At 45.3% G+C, this 18,859-nt stretch overlaps 1 protein-coding gene across 3 annotated transcripts in view; it reads right to left on the bottom strand.

Annotated features, from left to right (window-relative positions):
- The window catches only part of LOXL2 (lysyl oxidase like 2), a 92,531-nt gene that overhangs the window by 25,711 nt on the left and 47,961 nt on the right, over positions 1–18,859 (bottom strand). For all 3 annotated transcript variants that reach the window (XM_048829314.2, XM_048829312.2, XM_048829313.2), the window contains 2 exons: positions 11,069–11,291; positions 5,442–5,625 (listed from right to left, as the gene is read on the bottom strand). In XM_048829314.2, the coding sequence (XP_048685271.1) occupies positions 5,442–5,625; positions 11,069–11,291 (407 nt within the window). The remainder of the gene's footprint in view (positions 1–5,441; positions 5,626–11,068; positions 11,292–18,859) is intronic.

Below are 18,859 nucleotides of genomic sequence, written 5' to 3' on the forward strand. Positions count from 1 at the left end.
ACCCACCCTTCTACTAAATTTAACTGCTAGACAGAAAGAAGAGGTGGGAACACCTTTGGCTCAGATGTGCATAAATCTCTGTGGTTCACCCATCCACCTGGAGGACTTGCCACCAGTTCAGACTTCTGCTGAGTCATGACAGAGACCAGAAAAAAGGGGTTCAGCAGCAGAATCCAGAAGCATTTTTCTATTCGCTGCTCCTCTTCTCCTCAGAGCAATCACAGGGACAAAAGATGGAAAGGCCCAATTAAATCACCTGACTTGACATCCCGATAGTTCTTTTCCCCGATGCTCATAACTCTGTATTTTGCTGTTTCAAGAGGGCAGAGGATTATATTTGTTTAAAAAGGAAAACAACAATGGAAGTAAATGGGGAAATGTGTTTGTGCCGGTTGTTACTTCTTTATCTCATTAAAATCCTTGTAATCCACATCTGCAGAAGGTGAAATTGACACAAGTGTTCTGCCCTCTGTCAAATAGCTCAAGAAGGTGGCACAGTTTGATCTTGCCAACAATCGCACCCATTCTGGAGTCTGTGGAGAGTTTCGGACTGGAGGGGCTTAATGCAAATATTTCACACAGCTCTCAGTAAGATCCCCCATTTGACTGAATTTTTCCCACCATTCATTGCTCCCCACTCAAGCCAACTCCCATGTCCCCAAGGTTTCTGAAGCCTTTGACCAACACTGTAGATTGGAAGAAGCGAAGGGGGGGGGGTGTGCGCGCGCGCATTTTGTCCAACAGAAAAACCCTTTTCGGTGCATGTTGCAATACCTCCAGGTGGGACTCTGGAATTAACATGTGCACTGAGCAGAACACACAGAAAACAGAGCTCTCCAGTAAGATCCTAATTATAATGGAAACTGCAAGCCCTCCCCCCCCCACCTCCCCTTGTAATATTTTTATTGGAATGAGACGTTTCACATACGTCAGATGGTATAAGGACATCGTTTGTGCGTGCTGCGCTTCCGAACCCCTTCCCACAGGGTGTAGTTAGTATGAGGTCCAGGGAAGGGAATGCACTTAATGTTATATCAGCTAGACTTCATAAAGCACTAGACCACCATACAGACGAGATAATCCAAAAGGCATTTCTATCTTGAGCTCCGAAAATTCTGTGACCCTACGTTCCTAGCCTGCCTACAGCTCTCACAGAAGCCAATAGTCCGGCCCCGGCTTCTGCAGAAGCCGATGGAAGGCTTTACACAAAAAGGAGACTAACAATGGAAGCCAAAGAGAACGTGTCTCTGCCTGTTCTGGTTTCTCTCTCATATTAAAATCCTTCTTGTGCTCGACCTCTGGAGAGGGTGGGATTCCAGATGGGTTTGACACGGACGCAATAATTTGGCCCTCTCTCACACATATCAGGGAACCTGGATGGTTTAGACCTTGCCCAGGATTGCCGGATGGATTGGGTCCTAAGTTTCTGTCCTCATAGAAAAATCTTAAATAAATAAATACATACAGGAAAAACAATCATCGGAGAGAGAGAAAAGAGGCGGGGAAAAGGAACAGGGACCTAGCTCTTTGTTTCACCTCACCCCTGCAAGTTTTGTCCTTCTCTGTTAAGTCTCTTTGCTGTCTCTGCATGTCAAAGACCAACCCCCTTGCACTGGAACGTTTCCGTGTTGCAGGACAGTCTGTGCTGAAAGTTGCTGATAAAACAGAAAAATAGGGCTACATTTCTTCTGGGTAAAGAAGTGACTTTGTATAGCTGCATAGGAGGTGATCCTATAAATCTGATTCATGCAAGCGGTCCCATTAAGTTTGAAGGAACTACTTGTGTGAGCAAGAGGTACAGGATTGGACGCCCATATACCATTCTACTATATACAATACTTTTCTGGGTACTATAGATACATGTTTTCTCCTAGGCTTTTGGGGATGGGGAGCACTCAGAGTTAGAACGGTTTGATGGACATGTAATTAAGGCACTGGCCTGGGACTCAGGAGATTGGGGTTCTATTCCCAGCTCTTCAACAGACACCCTGGGAGAGTTATTGAATCGGTCTCCCAGTTCCCCCATCTGTAAAATGGGTCTACGTTTGGCTTGTTTAGTGAGGTTGAGAATTCATCGAGTTTAAGGCCAGAAGGGACCACCAGATCATCTAGTCTGACCTCCCGTATGTCACAGGGCAGGTTTACACTGCAATCAGAGGTGTGACTGCAGCATGTGTAGACGTACCTGAGCGAGCTTTGATCTAGCTCGCTGGAGTAACAATTGCAGCACGGGCCAGTCGCCCGAGCAAAGAGCCAGGATTCCAGATGGGTTTGCACAGCCCATGCTGCTGTGGCTTCATTGCTGTTACTCAAGTTAGCTAGACCTAAGCTAGCTCGGGGTCGTTTCCCCATGCTGGAGTCACACCTCTGTATGGCATATGGGATTAAGAGCTATCCCGTTATACCATATGAAATGCAGTCACATCAGGCTCTTATCCTCCTGCAATAAGCAGAGATGACTTTCTGGAGAGGAGACTTATCAAGATTTATTGATCCGAGAGAGAAATTTTGGCCAAGGTAAATTGAGCCTGGGGACGCAGTGTGCTCAGTGTTTAAAATAAAAGGAAAGAATTTCACTGGGAATGAACAGCCACCGCTAAAAGTTTCCAGGTTCTGTGAGTGTAGTATGACAGAGTAGGACATTCTCCCCTACTATGCTGCATTTTATGCATGAAGATAATGCTTCCTTATACCCACAGTCAAATACACATCAGCAACACTCTGTGTCCTTTCACCCGGCTCCTTGGCAATTTGTTCAGTAAGGGCACATTTCAAGCTTTTCACATTCTGGCCATTTCTCATACGTGTAATTAATTTTCCTTCTCCTTCACCAAACCAAAAGTCTGGAGGAGTTTCAATTATTCATTTGGTTTCACAGCTTGACTTTTGTTTGCTGGTAGATTTCTTTAGATTTGACGCTAGCCATAGGAGAGCAAGGGCTAGGGACTATAAAGGCAGGCCTGGGAGATACTTCTCTGGATTTTGAGGTAACTAAAGCCTGGGATCTCAATCATCCCCACATGCAGGAAATCCAAACCCAGATCTGGTTCCAGACTGTACAAATAGCTCCTATAGGGTTGCCAATTTTCACATGGTAAATAAGCACCCCGACTTCCACAATAAGCCGAAATCAGGCTAACCCCATTTCAAAACAAGGCCAAAACAAGCCAATTCCTAAGAACCCCAACACTCTATGTGACTAGATCCCCCAGCGTGCAATCTGGGACTGTGGTGGGCCCACTGTGCACAACTGACTCTCTCTCTCCCCCACCCTTGCCCCTGCTTGCCCCCCCTTGCTGGGAGCTGACCAAAAAAAAAAAAGAAGCAACAAGCTACAACATGCAACAAGCTACAAGCCAAACAAGCAACAAGCAACTCGCAAGCCAATTAAGCCAAAAACAAGCCCAATTTCTGCTTTTTTCTCGCAGGTTTGGCATATCTGGTTACAACAGACTGAACCAAGACTCCAGATCTGAGTTTTAAGGTGTTTGAAACTAGGATCCAGACCCATATTTTGCAGCTGGAGCCAAGCTCTAGTAGTGAATGGCACCAGGATATTTATCCTTGTGAGTTTATAAGAGATATTTTTCATTCTTTAACTCTTAACAACCAGAGTAAGTAACGGCTGCAACAGCTGTCCAAGGGAATGGGTAAATCCATCCTCACTAGAAGTCGTTAAATGAAGACTGGGTCTCTTTCTAAATGATGTGCTCTATCTAGTTCAACCACAAGTTATTGGGCTCAATAGTCTCACTTAAATAGCAGGGAAGAATAATTTTCCTCCGGTGCAGGAAGTTACTGAGACATATCCCCTGGTGTGCATGATGTAGGAGGTCAGATGAGTTGATCATAGTGGTTCCTTCTGGCCTTTAAATCTATGAAAACAGCCATGGCCATACAGATCAATTTGGCTCATTTCTCACACAACTGGATATAAAGATACATCACTGCTGACCTCTCCCACATGCAAGCCTTATCAAACTTCAATTGCTTCCCATGCCTATGTCTTTTTAAAGTTAGTAGGAAACAGATAAGGAAAGGAGACAGAGAAGGCAAGAAAAGAACGCCTCCACGTTTGAACACAGTTGTAGCCACTGTTATTTCAAAAGTGGTGTGGCTAGGGTCTCAGAGAACAAACTTGTGCTCGTAAGGGTGGATTTGATGTTTGTGCAGATCTCTAAATATTTATGAATCTACGAAGCCAACAAAAGGTCTGTCCTCAACCATTTTGTTCCATACCCTTGGCCAAATCCAAAGACACTCTGAATGACATTTCTGAAACACGACTTTTAAGAGTCAAAATGTCAGCTACCACTGAAATAGCGACGTGGGAAAAGTTGCAATTCCGCTCCCCAATTCAACCAGCTGGACTCCTGAGCCCTTGGAACAAGCGCTGGTAGAAAAGTTTGTCATGGAATGGTTTTCCAGCAAAAAGTCAGTTTTGTCAAATCAAAACATTTTACGGGAATGTATAGATGCTGATTTTTCTCATTTCATTTCAATAAGAAAATTTCCTTTTGGCTATTATATTATATCAAAATCTTAACTATAATACATACTATATAACGGTAACAAATACAATTTATATGGTATGAAATAATTTGACATATGTAGATATATGACAAATATGTATATATTATATTAAAAGTTCAAAAAGTCAAAAGAAAAATTTGTTTTTCATAGATATTTAGGTCAGAAGGGACCGTTATGATCATCTAGTCTGACCTCCTGCACAACGCAGGCCACAGAATTTCTACCCACCACTCCTGCAAAAAACCTCACACCTATATCTGTGCTATTGAAGTCCTCAAATCGTAGTTTAAAGACTTCAAGGAGCAGAGAATCCTCCAGCAAGTGACCCGTGCCCCATGCTACAGAGGAAGGCGAAAAACCTCCAGGGCCTCTTCCAATCTGCCCTGGAGGAAAATTCCTTCCCGACCCCAAATATGGCCATCAGCTAAACCCTGAGCATACGGGCAAGATTATGTATGTAGCCAGATACTACAGAAAATTCTTTCCTGGGTAACTCGGATCCCACCCCATCTAATATCCCATCACAATGTTTCTACCTTATCAAAATACAATTATTTGACCAAATCTTTTTTTTCTTTTCTTTTTTTTTTTTTTAATGAATTTTCATTCTGTGGGAAGTTTCAGCTTTTTGTTCTGGTTCAGAAGGAATTTAAAACATTTTTTTATTATTATTTCCTGCAGAATGAAAATTCCAGTTTCTGACCAGCTCTTCCTGCAACTCAGTGACTTCCAACAACCCCATACTAATGATTTCAATGGGAATTGTGGGTCTCAGGATCTGGCCCATAACATTACTGAAGTTCAAAAGACTTAGCTGAATTTCTCTTTCCTGTTCATCTAATTTCACTTCCCTTGGGAGTTCTCTGATGGCAGTCAAAGCTGACGGTCCGATACGTTCTCATCATTACCTTGCCCGAGCCTTGCGCCTGTTATAGCCTCCTGGGCGCTCCCGAAACCCAGCTCTCGGCAGACCACACTGGCTGAAATCAGGTTCCATTGATCGTCGCAAACAGTTCCCCATCCCCCATTCTTCAGCACTTCCACTCTGCCTTCTCCAATCTTGGCCCCGCCTTTCAGCCTGACCAACTGCTGCTGTAATACAAAAACCCAGGTGCAACGTCACTCTTTATGAACGAAACTGCCACAAGTAGCAATTATTTAGAATTCAAACTTTTGGCCTTGTTATAGCCATGCTGTTTACCAACTTGCTAATAAACTTGACTGCACGGGCCCAGACTTCCAGAAATGACCAACATGAGAACCTTAACGGGACCTGATTTTCATACAACATACACAAAAGCTGAGGCACATGGAATCACTGGTCACTTCTGAAAATACAGACCACTAGCCGAATGACCCCCTAATAACAGAACCGCTGCAACAGGGCTTCTCTCTGATGTCCCACTACAGTTCCTCTAAAAAACGGTACCATTCCAGATGGACAGTCTATAGCAGGCAGCTGTCCAGGACGGCCAGGCTTAAGGAGACCCTGTGCGGTTACACTTACTCCAAGAGGGAGATGGTGGGAGAGAAAGGGAGGAGAGAAGTCCCCTTAAATGTATATTTTCATGCCTCAGGAAAGGGCTGGTCCCAAGAAATGGCTACGGTTCACGATGCACACATGTGGGTCTCCCCTTCCATAGTCCTAGTTCATGCAAAGGGATGGGGAACACAGTAGAGTAGAAGATGTGCTAGAATCTTATTCTCTGCTGTTCTGGTGCATGGGTTTGGGAGCAAAGAGGGCATAGGCACAGACCACCCTAGGCACAAACAGTTGGGAGACAGGATGCTGTTATAACATACAGGAACAGGCCTGGTGGCTCACAGATCAACCCTCACACCACGTCCCCAAGAGGGTGGAGTCGGAGGGTTGGGACCAGCGTCTATTCCCCCAGCCGGCTAGCCTGCTAGTCACCCACAGCAGCGTGTGCATGAGCACGTTGCAGTTGCCCAGAAGTAGGGTTGCCAATTTTGGTTTGGATGTATTCCTGGAAGTTTCATCGCATGACATCATCTTTAACTGAAGATTCAGCTTGGTCCTGGCGGCCCCAGGACAGCCCTGGCGGCATGGCTGCCTTCCCCAGAAGGACGGCAAAGAATGTCAGTCAGACAGTGCATGGGCCTGCCTGTGGAATCCTGGCCTGGCAGCCAGGATTCCTGTGGCAGTGGGTGCATCGGGAGCGGCCCCTCCTGTGCCAATCAAGGCAGGATTTGGCCTGCATGCTGCAGACAGACACAAGGAGAGTCAGAATGAAATGAAAAACACATTCCTCAGATATACTCAGTACTAAGAGACAATGAACTGGTGCTGCTTCACTGAAGTCAATGAAGCTTCAGCAATTTACACCAGCGGAGGATTTGGTCCAGTGAGCCGATTTGGATAAGAACCTGGGGCCCCAAATCCCAGCGTGAACATCAGCTTTCATAAGAGCTGTAAAAAATATGTTAAACCAAATACCATTGCATCATCCAAGTACACTGTGTCCATGCTTTCCCATAAGGCGGAGGAAATTGTCCCTTCCAGAAAGCTACAGATTAAGTAACTATTAACAGTGGAATAAATGCAGCCTTTTCACAAGTTGCATGGTAACATGCTGTCCCAGAACACTGATCCCAGCTGATGGTATACCTTACAACTGGGCTGGGTCTATCCTTCAATCCTTATAAGCCCTGATCTTGCCCACACTGAGGCTGATAGGAGTTTTGCCCAAGGATCTCGACCGAAAAGAATGTTTTTTTCTTTTAAATCACACACAAGAAAGCTGAAGGTGCCTTTTGAGATAGTTGTAATTATATGTTTACTTGCCGTATGTTATTCAGTCACTAGAGGTCTCTGCTGTTTCAGACAGGGTGGGATCCCTGGAAATCAGGTGAGACAGAGCTGGAGCTCAAGCTAAGTAGAAGCCTGTTTGTCTGAAGATGTAATGGTTTCTTTGATAAATGCCACTTGTGTAAAACAGACTACGATTAATGCAAGAATCTCATGGTCAGAAAAAGGTTATAAAAAACTCTTCCTACAGTACTTCACAGCGATGTTGCGAGGCTCAATTGATTCGGTCTCCAAAGTACTTTGAGATTCCCCAGTTGAAGAGCTGTATTTTAAAGTATATGATAATATAGAAACCCACAGTAGCGCACCTGCCTCACACTTACGGAAGGAGAAAAATTATCACAATTCCCCAAGAATACATTTGCTTCAAGTCCCTGCAATCTTATGAAAACAGACCATCGGTTCCATGCAGTAGCCCAGGAGGTATTCTACCACTGTCTGGTGAGCATCTCAGTAACCAGTTATGTTGCTGAGGTTTAAGGGCACAGAAATATTTAACTCAACAGAAGGTAACACCCAGTATAATTATAGCATGCAGTGCAAAAGACATGTCTGCAATCCTGAACGGGGGGGGGGGGGGGGGAGGAAGGGGGAATAAAAGCCAGTTAAAGCTGCGCAAGACAGCACAACGTCAGTCAAATACCTTTGGCTTTGAATCTGTAACTGCATGTCAGCATACAGACATCACACCATAGCCATGATTACATAGAACTTCTATTACTGAAGAATTACCATATACAGTTAAATGCCAAGGAAAGGGAAGAATGGTCTTGTGGTTAAGGCACTAGACTGGGAGTCAGGAGATCTGGGTATTATTCCTGGCTCTGCCACAGACTCCCTGTGTGACCTTGGGTAAGCCAGTTCAGCTCTGTGCCTCGGTTTCCCCATTTGCAAAATGAGAATTATTAATAATTCTTCCCTACTCACAGGGGAGTTCTGAAAAGAACTGTTAATGTTTGAGGTGCACAGATATTGTGGTGATGGCACCCTGCCAGAACCATTTTCACAGTTCTGATGACACTTTTCACTGAAGTTTAAACAAAAACCAAGTTGGGTGTTTGTGACGCTGAACATATTAAAGATTGTGAGGCGCTCAGATACTAGGGTAATAGAGGGCACAGAAAGTACCTTGGTTAGCTTTTTGACCTGCTGTAGAACCGGTGGTAATATTTTGGTTTTTTAAAATTCCACCAAACATTTTTCATCAAAATTTCAAATTTTGATTAAAAAAAAGGGATGACACTTTCATGAAAATGACAGCTCATTTTTCAATCCATCCTATGAGCTCGCAATGCAGGAGGCAGAATCAGTCAGGAGACTGGGAATGGGATAATGAGTCTTTTACGGCTGGCTTGCTGGTTCAGATCCAGACCAGGATAGATTTAAAATTTTATTTTTAAACTCAGCACTGGGAGGATTAAAACCTTTTCCAGCTCTGCCCATTACCTTCCAAGGAGGGAGAGAAGCGGCTGGCGTTGCAGGTGGAGAATGAGTTACTGCTTTGGAGAGCCAGCCATAAATAAGTGAACAGTGACCTGAGCGAGGCCTGAGACCAAAGAACCTTCAGGGTTTAAAACTGGAGATGCACACAGTCCTCCAGGCCAGGCCCGGTTGAAGGACATCCAGAGCCTACAAGAATGCTTAAAGAATTAATTGGCGATTTGAACAGCTCAGAAGAAGATTCATGGTTTACACAGCCTTTCACCTCTGAGGCCCAGATCCTGTAAACACTTGACCACACACGTGAATAACTCCAGGCATGTGAAGAGTCAATGGCCCAACCGAGATCAAGGCCTTAGTGTTGCAGGCCCCAAACAGACACATAGTACAAGACATTCCCTTCTTTAAAGACCTTATGAGCTAAACAAGCAAGATGGAAGAAGCATGGGAGCGGAACAGAAGCACAGAGAGGGGAAGTAACCTGCCAAAGGTTTCAGTAAGTCAGCGGCGGAGATGGGAATTGAATCCTAGTCTCCTGACACCCATTTTAGTGATCTATTGACTAGGCCAAGCTGACACATTTCCCCAGCACTAAATCCCCTTAAAATTCAAACAAGCACTTGTGCTAGGATCTTCTGTCACTCAATGGTATTTGTCAGTAGAAGATACCAAATAGCCAAGATGTTGGATTATGTACAAGATCTATAGTGAGAGACTAACCAGAAGAGTCTAAATAACTGCGAACCAGCAAGCCCAGCAGCAACCAGGCAACTGTTCAACTGGCTTAAACAGAACAACTCAAAACAAAGCTGTGACATATGTATTTTCTTCCTACTTGCTTGTTGCCCTGCCAACTTCGGCGCGAAACGAACCCCACAACATCCTGAGCCAAGCATCATCCCGAGTTAGAACAGCAGCGAGGTTGGAAGATGGACGCCCAACCCAATCTATGTGCTGGGACGCTCACTGTAAAGAGAGCTCTGCTGGTGGAGGGGAAGGGAATTAAGAACCGCAAGGCAGGTAGTTTAGTTTTTAAGGCATTGGGAGTGGGACTCAGCGGGTTTGGGTTCCATTTCTACATCTGCCACTGATGCCATCGGGGAAATGGCTTAGACACGCCTGCACTGCAATCCCAGGGTTTGAGCGCAGCTTGTGGAGGCATAATGAGCTAGCGGTTCAAATATTTACCCAGGATTCTAGGTGGGCTCATACAGCCTATGTTGGAACCTGTGCTCTCACAGTTCATCGTTCTGATCTAGCTAGATTAAAGCTAGCATGGATATAGCTACACAAGCTGCAATCACACAGAGTTATTGCAATGTAGACATACCCTTATTAGTCTCACTGCGCCTCAGTTCCCAGTCTTCTCCCACCCTTTGTCTGTCTGGTCTATTTTGATCCTGCAACTAGCTCCATGAGGAGCCAGGCTGAAATCAATAGAGGAGTACCTATGCAGAACAATTTACAGACTGGAGCTTTCAATTGTCAGCTCCCCTAAGCAGGAGATCTCTCTTATTATGTGTATGTACAGCACCTAGCACAATGCAGTCCTGATGTGGGGAGAGGGTCTCAAAACACTATTATAACTCAAATGATAACCAATAAATAAATTATTATTAGAAATGTTAAACCACAGGAAATAAATTACATCTCCCGCAAAAAACTAATTTTTTTTCCTGGTCAAAATCGCATAGGAATTCAAACACATTCTTACAGTGCTATAGTTGGTTGAAGAACAAGGACAAAGTTGTCAAAACTCTTCCCCCCACTTCTTATTGTTTTAATTTTTGGCTGAAATTTGAAACGGATGAAATTTTTCATGGAGATTTCAAAACTCAAACGAATTTCATCCAGCTCTAACACCACCACAAATTATTCTGAATGAATGCAGAATAATCGACAGTCACACACAAACATTTTTGTCCTAACACAGTGCAGCCCTGATCCTGCAAAGATGTACTCATATGCTTAAGCTTTACCCACTGTGAACAGCTCCACTAAGTGGATGGACCACTCAGTAGATAAAGCTATGCCCAAGGGTGAGTCTTTACAGGATTGGGGCCTGTCTTTTGTAAGGATAAAAATGTTTCCAATGGTAAACTACACTGCATTCATTCAGAATAATGTGTGTTATTGGAGCTGGATGAAATTAGTTTGATCTTTGAAATCTCCACATGTCCGATAGTTGATCGTATTTATGCAATTGAACACAAACCCGTAAAATCAACGCTCTTTCCAGTGGGATGGCTGGAGCGGTCTCCTTACCTCCTGCCTGAAGGCTTTTCGGAAGCCACTGTTGCTGCTGGGAGCAAAGGCACGCCCAGGGATGCAGCTCACCACGGCAGGCATCCCGTTTTCACAGGTGATATTCTTCTCGGCATCCACGCTGAGATGGTTGCCCAGTTTGCAGCTGGAGATGTGAGCTTCGTTGCCAGTGCAGTCCATGGAGTAAGCCCAGTAATTTTGCTTCCTCTTGCTGGCAAACATTCTGAAAGAAAAAGGAAATCAGACAGCTAGTGAAATCATTCAAAACCACTCAAAGGAAATAATTCTCTGCACAGCCAGCCTGTGGAACTCCCTGTCACAAGAAGTTGTTGAGACAAGTATTGCAACTGGAACTTTAAAAGAACCCTGGATTAATTCAAGACTACTGCTAAATCTCAAGCAAAATGGATTAGTACAGAAATTTTCCTATCTTTCCCATGTTGCATCTGCTTCCTGAAGCCAGACGGGGAAGCTGAGAGCAGGGTGATACAGGCTTTATTTACACTCAGAAGTTGCACTGGTTTAGCTACATTTAAAAAGAATTCGTTTACTGAAGTTAAGATTGACTAACTACAGATCCACTTGCTTGTGTAATGACCCTTTGCTTAGTTTGTCACCAAGGACCGATCTCAGGTCTGAAGTTCAGACCTCTGCCACTTGAGTGAAAGGACTAAGTCCATGAGCTGGGAACAGCAGCAGGAGACTATCCCTCTCTCTGGATCAGTCACCCAAAGGGACGCAGACACACTTGTGCAATTCTACTTGCATCACACACTACACATGCATAAATCGACACTTTGCACAAAATTCAGGGATTTTTTTTTTTTTGGGGGGCATATGCAAACTGGTGCAGTGCAAACAAAGCTGGTGCATTGTTGCAGGCCCTGTGAAAATGTGGCCCTTGACATAGCTGTTATCCCGGTAAATTAGCTGGGTGGGAGATGGCAAACTGGAGATAAAGCAAGGGCTCTCCAACGCTTCTCGGAGCTGCAGCGTTAACAGCCTCGAGCCTAAGGAGAACTTCCGAGAGTGAGAGCGACTCTCCTTATGACACGTTTACAGAAGAGGAGATTGGCAGGAGATTCCACATCTTGCTCCCAAATTGGATCGCTCATCAGGAATGACTCCAGCGACTGGGGAGTGGAGAAGAGATAAGCCCATGGGGGGGAAAAAAAACAAAACAAAAAAAGACAAAAAACTGTTCAACTTCCTCCTGACCAAAAACACAAGACTGTCTTATGGCTGCAACTGAGCTAAAATGGTTGGTTGGTTGGTTGGAATGAATGACATCTACCACCACCAGAGGGGAGATTCTGCAAATTAAGTTAATCAAAATCCAAAGGAGCCAAAACACAACTGTAATCTTGAAGTGTCTTTACAAGAGCCCACATGTGGCACTATTCCAGAGTGAGTAGCAAAGGAGTGACAGTGATCTGAAAGGTAGCTAGGAGAGTGTAATTAAGGTGGATAAAGCGCTAAGAAACGAAGCTAAGATTTTGATTAATTGTAGCATTGATAAAAGAAAGCCAAAATGGGGTGAGGGCTTCTGAACAGTTCAGGGAGCTGGTAGAGAGAATCTTTTCTGCTCGCTAGGTTGTTGGTGTTAAGCCAGCCTAGATCGGAAGCGACTGAAAGCTGTTCCCATCTGATGGCCATTCAGAGGGGCCACGTGAAACAGGATCTCAGTCCATTTCCCAGTGGGCAGCTGTCCAAAAGGACAATCCACCATTCAGCAGTTGGTTCAAATTGCCCATCCTTGTTGTCAGTCTCAGCAGAGGTGTCTAGGCTACAATGGCTCCTGGATACGGAGCTGTCACGTTCCTAGAGCCAGATCCTTCCGGATCATCACGGAGCCGTGCAGGGGAAACATGTCTGTCTTGTACATAAAGGCCTCCAAGGCGGTCAAACCAAAAATAAAATCTTTCCCCACCACTAAATTTACCCCCAAAACTGATAGACAATTAATTTAAAAGTCAAACTGATAGAAACCCAGGACAAAATCAGTCAAGCCTTGTTTGGTTTTCGGAGGCAGGGGTGATAGCAAAACTTTGAAATTTCATTGAAATTACAAAAATTAAAATAAAAAACCTTTCAAACAGCTCTATTCCACCATCCATCTCCACCCCCAACTAAGTCTCCCTGGCACAAGTTTAAAAGGGAGTCACCAGCTAGAGCACAAAAGTAACAAAATCAACATCCTGTTTAGAAACAAACACACACAGCAGGCCGATCAGGGGAGATAAGGAAACACAGCTGATAGGTTTGGGCCAGCCTTTCCATAACAGGAACATCCAGTTCCACTTTAGACTGAAGCTTGGGTTTCAAAGGCAGCGAGAGTTGGGTGCCTAACTCCCTTAGGCGTCTAAAAATCCCAGCAGAAGTGACACCAAAGTTAATAACTGATCACTTTGGAATGCAAACAAGGGGCCAGATTCTGTAGTCAGTCATACCACGGTAAAAATCGAAAATAAAACTGACTTCAGTGAACATTGACTTCATTGACGTTACTCCGGACAGTATAATGTCGATCAGAATCTGGCCCTACATTGAGACATTTGTACTCATGAGGGCCGGCTGTTCTGGCCTCAGTTTTTTTGCTGGTGTATTAGAAAAAAGCAAGCATTATAAGCATGTGCACTGGAAACCCTTGACCTGCCACACACGTGCAAAGAGTTACATTAATTTTGCAAGCAGACAAAGGACATGGGTCTGCCTTATAATAGCAAATGAAGGGATGTCTTATAGCAAATAATGATCTCATTCCCAAGGAATTTCTTGAGGTATTTACATTAATAGCTCTTGGTAAACTGGTTATTAATACCCAGCAAATGCCCTAGGCTTCTTGTCAGCTCACCTCCCTTGACAGATTCTGGATTTTCAAAGGTTGTAGAGTAAAGTTTACTTTACAGTTCCCTAGGCTACCCAATAGGCTATTGAAGACTATCTGGCACTGATGATACAGAAAGGACCCTATCCAAACTTCACTGGCATAAATCAGGAGTAACTCTACCAAAGCCAAAGAGATATGAATAAAGACTCAGGTCCTGAGAGTTTAAGAGACATAATCAACTGAGTGTGTTTTAATGGGTCATTAAAAACTGATCTTCACCATCCACTGAACTGTCTCTCTATCAGCTGTAATGGAAACAACACAAGTATGAGGGAAGTCTCAAGATTCAGCTGAGAGCAATCCTGCTTTGTTAGGAACGGTGTGAGAGGGGGCAAGGGTCCACATAAACGGCTTTCATTGCAGAAGAGCATAAACCAGTGGCTACAGCCAGCTAAAGTCACTGGGGAAAATCCCTCCATGGTATAATGAACAGAACCGATTATTTTGGCCACCTGCTGTAGGTAAGCATGGAGCATCCTCGGGAATTTATGGGGAGCTAATCCTGTCCTCAGATGGATTAACAGGAAAAATCAATCAAATACTCTCCCCTCGGATTCAGTGGGCCTGAGACACCGGTTTCTGGCTCTGCTGAAAGACAGCATCTCCACCCCTGACTAACTTTCCCCGGGACAGGCATCTGCACACGTTAGCAAGTATCCTTTCTCCAGCCTTCCGCAGCAGGGTAGAGGAGCTGCCAGATCTGTTGCCTTCTGCCTACTGGGGATCTTTCTTTCCCAGCAAAAATCAGCAGAGGTTTATTCTCCAGAGAGGGGCGCAATGCATTACCCCATAAATTCAAACACAGGTTTATGATCTGATGATTTTAAGGTTGAGGGCAGCTCTCAACCACAGATGAGAAAGGAATGGTTTGATGTGAATACAGGTCAGAAAGGCAGGAACTCCCGAGTTCTATTCCCAACTCTTATACTCTCTTGACCATCTTGGACTGAGCTCCTGCTCACTCCAGTGAGAGTTGCAGAGGTTCAGGATATCCAAACATAAACCTATCTTCCCTCAATTTGCCCACCTGTAAAATGGAACTAATACTGTTCCCCTTCCACCACCAGAACAGGGGTTTGGGAGACGAATTTATGAAAGCTCTTAAATAAATAGCTTTGAAGGAGCAACAGAAGCATTGAAAATGTACTGAGGTTTGTTTAACAGAAATTGTGCCATCAAACGGAGAAGCTAAGTTATATTGAGGAATAAAATTTTGGCAGCAAGAGATGATGAGCTAAGTTGTTTTCTTTCAAGCAGGATCTATCTGCAAATTATTTCACCTCCCACCATGGTGCAGAAGCAAAGCCGAATATCTGCTAGCTCAGCCCACCAAGCTGCAGTTAGCAAGAAAGGGGATTACTGGGGGTCTAGAAGGGGGTGTTTGCAATCCCTAACCTGCAGTATTATGAAGCCGGTTTAGGAACCGGATCTGAAATCCAGTTACCCAGCTGCGGGATAACAGTGTGAAAGGTTTCAGTCTCGGGAAAAGGCTAGTTACAAATTATGCCACGCGAAGCCTGAGACATGAGAAAAACTCTACAGGGCTTGATACTCAGTTGAGAAAGAGGCTCATTCAACATAACCAGGGAGGGATGAAATCTTTCCTTCCTCAAACCACTACGCAATAGGACTCAAAGGTGGGCAGAATAAGCTACAGCAGGGGTCGGCAACCTTTGAGAAGTGGCGTGCCAAGTCTTCATTAATTTAAGGTTTCGCGTGCCAGTAATAAATTTTACATTTACAGGGGCCCTCCCGACGGAACCCCAGACTAGCAGCAGGCTGAGTGGGGCAGGCAGCCAGGACTCCGGCTGGCAGGGGCCGGCAGACAGAACCCCAGCCCGGCAGCACGGGCGGCAGACAGAACCCCAGACCGGCAGCGAGCTGAGCCGCTCAGCCTGCTGCCAGTCTGGGGTCCTGGCTGCCAACCCCGCTCATCCCGCTGCCAGCCCGGGGTTCCATCCATCCAGGCCAGCAGCAGACTGAGCGGGGCCAGCGGCCGGGACCCTGGCTGGCAGCAGAATGCCACTGAAGATCAGCTTGCATGCCGCCTTTGGCACGCATGCCACAGGTTGCCGACCCTTGAGCTACAGAAAGGAGGATGAGCCCTGGATTTGCAGGATATCACAGATGACCTGGATTTCTGAGCAGGACTTTAGAGTGATCGAAGCAGAAACTACCCCTGAAGACACTAGTCCTGATTTTACAAGGCCCACGGGGCTGGACACTTGGAGTTTTACTTAGTCCTGGCAGGCCACTATTCAATACAGCTTTGCCCTAATAAGGAGTCTTAATGCATTAAATGCAGGGTTCCAGTAACTTTGGGCACACACGCCATGCCATGGGAAGGGAAACAATTCTTTTAGATGTGACAATCCAATAAAACTGCCAGTCTGATAGATCTGTACTTAGGAAAAGTACAAACACAATTCAAACTTCTCCTCCCTTTGGCACAATCACACCCCAGGCTGTTCCAACACTGTGGAAAATACTCAACACATTTTCCAAATATCTTTAGTTGGGTGTCAACAGCTCATATACCAGTTCTCCCTTTTACCTGTAGATGGGCCTGAAACAGATACAAGGGGGAGACTGCAGGGGAACAGGCGCCAGGTTCTCAGCCAGTGACTTACTGTGTGACTTTAGAACAGTCACGCAGAGGCTGGTATTTAGAGTATCCACAACTCAAAGTGTGATACCCAGCACCTCTGAAAATTAGGCTCAATCTCTCTGCCTTATTTTTCTCCCATCTGTAAAATCGGGTTAATGATGCGGTATTATTTATTTTTCTATGCACTAGAAATATGCAAAAATCCCTGATCTGAATATCCTAATCCACACACACACACCCGTATACCCAGTATATATCTATACAGACAGAGCATACTTTATCCCATCCATAACTGTGCACCTGCACACAAGATTCAGCTTACAAGGCTTCAAGGTAAATAACCCCATCCTTAATAGATAACATACGGAAAGATACTACATGTACCTAGAAACACGACCCTCACCTCAGAGAGACCAAAGGCATCTTGGTGGACATGATGCACACAGAATCATAGAATTGTAGGGCTGAACGGGACCTCAAGAGGTCATCTCGGCCAGCGGTTCTCAAACTGTGGGTTGGGACCCCAAAGTGGGTTGCGACCCAGTTTTAATGGGGTCTCCAGGGCTGGTGTTAGACTGGCTGGAGTCCGGGGCCAAAGTTGAAGTCCGAGCCGCATTGCCTGGGGCTGAAGTCAAAGACCGAGCCTCACCTCCCAGGGCCAAACCCTGAGCCCCACCACCCAGGGTCAGGCTTTGGCTTCAGTCCTGGGTGGTGGGGCTCAGGTTACAGGCCCCCTGCCTGGAGATCAGGCAGGGGGGCCAAAGCCCAAGGGCTTCGGCCCCCCTGCCTGGGGTGGTGAGGCTCAGGCTTTAGCCGCGGGCCCGGGGCGGGAGGGTTTGGGTTTTGGCAGGGCTCGGGTGGGCTCTCGCTTTGGTCCCCCCTCCTGGGGTCGTGTAGTAATTTTTGTTGTCAGAAGGGAATCGCAGTGCAACAAAGTTAGAGAACCCCTGCTCTAAGTCCATCCCCCCATGCTGAGGAAGCATTAAGTATACCTAGCCCATCCCTGACAGGTGCTTGTCTAACCCATTCTTAAAAACCTCCAATGATGGGGATTCCACACACTCCCTAGGTAACCCTGTTCCAGTGCTTAACTATCCTTTAGTTAGGAAAAGCTTTCCAATATCTAGCCTAAATCTCCCTGGCACAAGGGATGAAGGAAAGTTACCAAGGAAAGTTGAGATGAAGGAACGTTGATGAAGGAAAGTTACCAAGCCATCATTTAGTAAGTACTGTTGCTTTCAACCGTTAAAATGATACTATCCTTCTTGGAAACACCTCTAAGTGCAGAGCAGGAAGGATCTGCTTTGTCTTATTAGAGCGAATTGATTATGTGGTTCTGATGTGCAGTGCAGGAGCACAACGACGACTGTGAGAGGAGGTATCTCTTTAGCTCAGGAAGGAAAACGGGCATGGATGGAAACATGTGTTCCTCTACTCCAATAGTCCAGAACAAAACATGAGACCACCTGGTAGCAATTACTACCTCACTGCTCGTATCCCTTAGACGCCGAGAAAAAAATTCTAGTTTGGGCATTTTATTTGTGTTGCTTTGCCGCTTTACAGTATTCCAACCCCAGGACCTTTTCCACCCTTCATCTTCATCTCACTAATGAGAAACATGAAACGCAGCCAGTCAACTCCAACAGAAACCTAGAGAAACAGTCCTCCTGTGAGCTAAAGGAACAAGCAGAAAAACGACAACTATTGCTTCTTATTAATAAATTCCTCCCCCACCAGCTTAGTCCCTGGTCCAGCTCCATAGATCACGGACTTGGGGGGAGAAACTGGATGATTTCTTAGCATAAGCTATTTTGCAGCTGCCTTATTGTAAACTGTAAAGAGCAAAATGTGTTTATGTTACTAGCTGTGAGACAAAAACAAATCTGCAGCATGTTAGCTCGCAGGGGACAGTCAGAATTCCTGCTGGTTTTGTTCTGCATGCAGCCAAAAGGACACTGCAGGCTTTTCCCCAGGGATCATAGAATCATAGGAGATTAGGGCTGGAAGAGAACTCAGGAGGTCATCTAGTCCAATCCCCTGCTCAAGGCAGGACCAACCCCATCTAAATCATCCCAGCCAGGGCTTTGTCAAGCCGGGCCTTAAAAAACTCTAAGGATGGAGATTCCACCACCTCCCGAGATAACCCATTCCAGTGCTTCACCACCCTCCTAGTGAAATAGTGTTTCCCAATATCCAACCTAAACCTCCCCCACTGCAACTTGAGACCATTGCTCCCTGTTCTGTCATCTGCCACCACTGAGAATAGCCGAGCTCCATCCTCTTTGGAACCCCC

The sequence above is a fragment of the Caretta caretta genome, chromosome 26, assembly GCF_965140235.1.
Source record: "Caretta caretta isolate rCarCar2 chromosome 26, rCarCar1.hap1, whole genome shotgun sequence".
Classification (NCBI taxonomy): domain Eukaryota; kingdom Metazoa; phylum Chordata; order Testudines; family Cheloniidae; genus Caretta; species Caretta caretta.